Source organism: Monodon monoceros, unplaced genomic scaffold (assembly GCF_005190385.1).
Source record: "Monodon monoceros isolate NGI ecotype Baffin Bay Population unplaced genomic scaffold, NGI_Narwhal_1 Super_Scaffold_7, whole genome shotgun sequence".
NCBI classification, from domain to species: Eukaryota; Metazoa; Chordata; class Mammalia; order Artiodactyla; family Monodontidae; genus Monodon; species Monodon monoceros.
The window spans coordinates 100,855,029-100,861,543 of record NW_021703784.1 but is presented as its reverse complement, the minus strand read 5'-3'; the positions used below and the strand labels follow the sequence as shown (position 1 = coordinate 100,861,543).

Below are 6,515 nucleotides of genomic sequence, written 5' to 3'. Positions count from 1 at the left end.
CGGTCTGCACGGGAAGAGCCGTCTGTCAGGGCCCCTCGGTCTGCACGTCAAGTCCCACCCCTGGTGTTTGTGGCCACGGACAGACACAGGGCATTTCCTGCTCTCTCCTCTCCCCTGGGGAGTAGGGCCACTGGGGAGAATCCAGGGCCCCTGGGGCCCTGCGTACACTTGTGAGAGTGCATGACTCGGTCTGCCCAAAGGCAGGCGTCCCGGATGCGGGTGTGGTACTCCAGCAGGAAGGTCCTCTCATGCTCGAAGAAGTCATCCACCTCCTAAGGGAGCCAGACAGGACCCACTCACACCGAGTCACCAGGAGCAGCGCAGTCTCGGGCTCCCGGGCGTGGCACAATCTCCCTCTAGGCAGGGCCCCATCAGTGGCTTCCCTCCCACAGGGACCCAGGGTCTCAATCCTTGCTGGGGACTTGAGGCCCTGGGTTGAATCCAGAGAGGGGGCCCCCCAAGTCACCTTGAGCCCTGACATGCCAGTGATGAGGGCTTCATCTGCAGACTTCACAATATTCCTCAGAAACCCCCCAAGGAGCTCCTTCCTGTTCTTTCCTCGGACACTCAGCTGAGGCACACGTGGGGAAGGTGTGACGTCAGGGTGGGCATTTGCACCTCCCACCCCCGGCATATACCACTCGCCAAGCTGATGAGATAGAGGCCTGAGCCCACTTAGAGCCTTGCCCCCCACCCCCGGGGGGACCCCAGCTCTGTGGCCCAGCTCACATCCTGGCCATATTCCAAAAAGACAAAGAAGTTGTGGTCTCGACGCAGGGTGGGGTGGGCCGCCAGGCGCTGCAGAAAGACTTCATGCATCGCAACTGTCTTCTTAAAGATGGCCAGATACTCCCTGCAGAGGACGGCAGGCAGCTCGCGGGCCCTCCCTGGCTCCTTCCCCCCTCCTGCCCCCTTCCCCCTCGGCAGCCCTGGAGCGAGGAGCAGGGTCCTAAGCATCCACAGGGGACAGTCAGGGGAGAAACCCTGGTGCTGTCAGGAGAGGCTGGGCTGGGGCTCTGTCACAGACAGGAACGGGAGGCGGCACTCACGCTTCCAGTTCCTCCTTCATTTTGGCAAACTCTTCCCGCGTGATAGAGCTGTCTCCCTCACCCAACTTCTGCAGTTTCTCCCTTGAAGCCTCAAAGTCTGGCCTTGGAGGGGCTGGGGGGATCTGCTCCAAGGAGGGACAGAGCTGGAAGTCCTCTCGTCGTTGAGAAGGCCGTCACCCGCACCCCGAAGCCTGGCCCAGCCTCCCGGCCTCCCCCCGGTGCCCAGGCCGGCCCCTCCTCACAATGAGACCAGCGTACTCCTCGTTTTCCACGTAGACATTGTGTAGCCAGATGAACTCCTCATGATGTCGCACGACTGAGAACTCGGTCCGGGCGAAGTGAGGGACGCAGCTCTGGAAGCCAGGGAACCTAGCTGAGGTGTCTTTCCTCCCCTGCCCAAACCCTACACCCACCAAGCTTCCTGGGCACCCACTTTTGGGCCTCCCCAATCCCACATCCCATGGGAGGCCCAAGTTGGGGCTCACGCGTCCATGACTACCCTCAGGAGGGTGGACAGGGGATGGTAGTACTTGGGGCCTTAGGCAGGCAAAGGCTGTACGAGGCTAGACAAGATGCCCTCTTTCTCAGAGGGCCAGGGGCCAAGAGCCAGGCTGAGGAGCCGGGCCCAGAGGCTACGCGGGCATCTGCGCGCCGGGCTCCTGAAGCAGCCATCTGAACCGCCCCTGCTCCGGCGCAGCGTCACCTTGGTTTGAACAGTGAATTTCACCTTGTCCGCTCGCTGACGGCATCAGAGATCTCCACCTGTAAGGAGCTGTCTCCCTGCAGGTCCGGGGACATGGAGGAGGGCTGTGGGGGAAGGGAGGTCCCTGACATGACTGACCACGCCCCCCCGCCCATCCTCGCCGCAGGCTTCTGGTCCTCCTGCAGAGCCCACCTCAGCAGCATTACTCCCACCACGCCCTGGGGTCGCCGGCTGTTCCCCCCCACCTCCCGAGGGATCCTGATAAGTCACTGCTCAGGGATTCACAATGACACTTTCCCACCCTGCCATCCTCTGAAGTAGGCAGAACTCTCCCCGTTTGACAGGCCTGGAAGCTGTGACCACCAGAGAGGTGAAATAACTTGGCCGAGATCACACAGGTGCAAAGCGGCAGGGCAAGATTTGAACAGAGTTTCTCGGTTCCAAACCCCATGCACTTCCTCAGTTACCGGGCCACCCCTTCTCAGCTGGTTACCTCAGGTACCTTTCACCAGGTGTAAAGTGAGCTGGATAAGATGGTCCCACCCCTTTTGAGGGGCTCCTGAGACCATTGCATTCACTACGTTTGGTACCAAGAGGCACTGACTTGGAGGCCAAGCACTTGTATTTTTTCTCTAAGTGAAAAGATCCCTGAGGCACCAAGTTACTAGTTCATTCTTACACTGAGCTATCTCAACAAGCATTTAGTGAACACCTGCTATGTCCACACCATTGTGCCAAGAGGTACTAGGGAGAGAGGTAGAGGCTCAGAAGCCACTCTCCCTTCAAGTACTACTCACCAGTATATAAACTGACACCTGCCCACCTCTTACACCCAGACGCCTCCCTCTCTCCTCTCACAGGCTTTAGCACTTATTTGGGACACTGTGGGACCACTCTTAGACTTCTAGCACCATAGATTAATTTTACCTGGCCTTGAGCCTCATATCAATGCAGTTACACAGTATATACTATTTTGTGTCCATGTTCTTTAGTGAGACCCATCTATGTCATTGAGTGCAGTGTTTCTTTTTCATTGCTGTGTAGTGTTCCATCATATGACCGTATCGTAGTTTACCCATTCTACTGTTGGTGGTCTTTTGGATTATTTCAAGTTTGGGGCTATTATGAATAAAGCTGCCATGAACATTCTTGCATATATCTTTTGAGGGACCTAAGTACTCATTTCTGTTGGGTACGAGAATGGCTTCGTCAGAGGGTAGGCGTGTGTTTAAAACGCTTTCATAGATACTGCCAAACAGTCTTCCAAGGTGACTGTACTAGTTCACACTCCCTCCAGCACTGAATGAAAGTTCCAGTTGCACCACATCCTTGCCAACATTTAGAACTGTTAGTCCTTTTAATTTTAGCCTTACTGGTGGAGGTACAGTAATACTGCATTGTGGGGACTTCCCTGGTGGTCCAGTGGTTAAGACTCCATGCTCCCAATGCAGGGGGCCCGGGTTCAATCCCTGGTCAGGGAACTAGATCCCGCATGCCACAACTGAAAGATCCCACGTGCCGCAACTAAAAAAAAAAGATCCCACATGCCACAACAAAGATCCTGCGTGTGGCAACGAAGATCCCACGTGCCACAACTAAGACCAGTGCCACCAAATAAATAAATATATCTTTTTTAAAAAAAATAGTGCATAGTGGCTTTAACTTGTATTCCCTGGTGAGAAATGATATTGAACACCATTTCATGTACCTATTAGACATTCAGATATCTTCTTTTGTAAAGTGCCTATTCATGTCTTTGGCTCCTCCCTGCCATCCTCTTTTAAAAATCAGATCATCTTTCTCTTATTGATTTGTAGGAACTCTTTAAATATCCTGGAGACAAGCCCTTTGTCAGTTATATGTTTTGCCAATATCTCCTACTCTATGGGTTGCCTTTTCACTCTCTTAATGGCTTATAATTTTACAAGCTCAACATATCAATCTTTTCTGGTTTGTGTACTCTTGAAGAAGCACTCCTACCCCAAGGTCATGAAGATAGTCTCCTATTTTTTTCTTCTAGAAATTAACAGTTTTAGGTCTATGATCCATTTAATTCATCTTGTATGCAGTGTAAGGTATGGGTTGTGATTCATTTTTGCCCTATAAATAGCCAGTGATTTTACCACTATTTGTTTAAAAACACTATTTTTTCACTATTGATTTGTTTTGGTAGAAAATCAATTGACCTCATAAGTGTAATCAGTTCTGTATTCTCTATTCTGTTCCACTGATCTATATATCTATACTTTTGATAATATCACACTCTCTTGATTACTGTAATTGACAGGCAACGTTGAAATCAGGTAGAATTAACTTTGTACTTTTACAAAATCATTTTGGCTATTGTAGATCCTTTGCATTTCCACAGAAATTTTAGAATCAGCTTGTTATTTTCTACCCCCAAAGAACTTTCTGGGATTTGATTGAGATTACATTGAATCTATAGATCAAATTGAGAAGGACAGACATTTTTACAATACTGAATCTTCCAGTCTATGAACATGGAATATCTTTCCAGTGATTCAGGTCTTCTTTAATTTTTCTCAGTAATTATATATATATATAAATTTATTTATTTGTTTATTTTTGGCTGCGTTGGGTCTTGGTTGCTGTGTGCGGGCTTTCTCTGGTTGTGGCGAGTGGGGGCTACTCTTCGTTGTGGTGCGCAGGCCTCAGTAGTTGTGGCTCACGGGCTCTAGAGTGCAGGCTCAGTAGTTGTGGCGCACGGGCTTAGCTGCTCTGCGGCATACGTAATTTTTTATTTTGCATATTTTGAAACTGTTATTAGGTGCATAAAATTGAGGAGTGTTTTCCTGTTGAATTGACTCTTTAATCATTATAAAATGTTCCTCTTTATTTCTAGTAATACTTCTTTCTTGTCTTCCAGTCTGAAATTGATAAAGCCACACCAGCTTTCTTTTGGTTAGTGTGTTCATAGTGTACATATTCCATCAGTTTTTCAATATTTCTATGTCCTTATAGCAGGTTTTTTTTTTTTTTTTTTTTTGCGGTACGTGGGCCTCTCACTGTTGTGGCCTCTTCCGTTGCAGAGCACAGGCTCTGGACGCACAGGCTCAGCGGCCATGGCTCACGGGCCCAGCTGCTCCGCGGCATGTGGGATCTTCCCGGACTGGGGCACGAACCTGTGTCTCCTGCATTGGCAGGCGGACTCTCAACCACTGTGCCACCAGGGAAGCCCTGGCAGGCATATTCTTAACCACTGCGCCACCAGGGAAGCCCAGATGTTTGTTTTTTAACTGTAGTTTTTGTTCCATTCATTATTATTGTAATTACTGATATAGTAGGCTATAAACCTGCCATCTTACTTTTTGTTTTCTCTTCATCTCATCTGTTTATTGTTCCTTTATTCTTTCTTTCTTTTTTTTTAAATAAATTTTTATTGGAGTATAGTTGCTTTATTCTTTCTTTCTTGATTTCTGTTAGATTACTCAAGTATTTTATGTTATTTCATTTTCTCTGTTATATTTTTACTTACATATTCATTTATTACTCTTTTCATTTCTCTGTATTTATAGGAGAATTTTGAAGAAGCCAATGATTACTCTGGAGGACATGGTCTAATAACAGATTTTCAAAGAGTCTGGCATCTACAAAGGTTAGGGGTGCACCCATCAGTTTGACAGCCCAGTATATCCTTAGAACACATAGCATCCACTATTATTGGTAACAGTAATAGTAATATAATAGCTAACACTTATATTTGCTCTACTTATATGCCAGGCATTGGTCTAAGCATTTTATATATATTAACTAATTTTTTTAAAGATTTTTTTTGATGTGGACCATTTTTAAAGTCTTTATTGAATTTGTTACATTATTGCTTCTGCTTTATGTTTTGGATTTTTGACCACAACGCATGTGTGATCTTAGCTCCCCCACCAGGGATAGAACCTGCACCCCCTGCATTGGAAGGCAAAGTCTTAACCACTGGACCGCCATGGAAGTCCCTGTGTTAACTAATTTAACCATGAATATGAACATAGATAAACACTGAAACAGATGCTTTCTGTTCCATATTTTGGTCTCTCACCCCTCTCACTTCTTCAAATTCCACTGACCCCCATTCCTCACTTCTTGGCTTCTCCGACACCCCCATGGCAGGCTCTGCCTCTGTCCAACTGCCCCCCACCCCCAAAGTCTGGCTCATTGGTGCAATAGGCCCCCAAGTCCCCTGTCTCCTTCCTGCTTGGTAACTGCTTGAGGGAGATAGGACTTCAAAGATGGACCACAGCTGCTCCATCCTTATCCTCAGTCACAGCCCACTAGGCACATTCCTCCTACCCCTGAAAGTGTGCACCTCTGTATGCCCCACCCCTAACCATCCTTGGCACAAGGATGCTCAGAAACTATTTGTTGAATGCAGTCAAGAGGAAAGAATGAATGGTCTCATGATTACATGAACATAGATACACAAGTGAAGCCATTAGTGCTGAACAGTATTCCCCCACCTTGGGAAAGGAGGAGGGTATTCCAGCCCCTTCTCAATTCCTAACGTCCTTCCTTCTTCCCCATCAAACCAGCATGAGTCGGTCCTGGGAAGGGGATGAGTAAGAGTGACGGGTCCTTTTCCATCTGTCGGGGCCACGGTAAACCCTGCCTCCTTTGACATCCTCACCAGCCCCCATGCTGATGCCACGGAAGCGCCCCACCCCCTTTCTCAGGTCTCGCCTTTCTCTAGCTCATGCGTGGGCACGAACACACACACACACACACACACACACACACACACACACACACACACA

At 48.5% G+C, this 6,515-nt stretch overlaps 1 protein-coding gene across 1 annotated transcript in view; it reads right to left on the bottom strand.

Moving 5' to 3' along the window:
* The window catches only part of SNX32 (sorting nexin 32), a 10,098-nt gene that overhangs the window by 3,320 nt on the left and 263 nt on the right, over positions 1-6,515 (bottom strand). Inside the window, 7 exon segments of the mRNA XM_029208915.1 lie at positions 167-272; positions 467-571; positions 730-853; positions 1,050-1,171; positions 1,292-1,402; positions 1,753-1,784; positions 1,787-1,856. Of these exon segments, the coding sequence (XP_029064748.1) occupies positions 167-272; positions 467-571; positions 730-853; positions 1,050-1,171; positions 1,292-1,402; positions 1,753-1,784; positions 1,787-1,856 (670 nt within the window).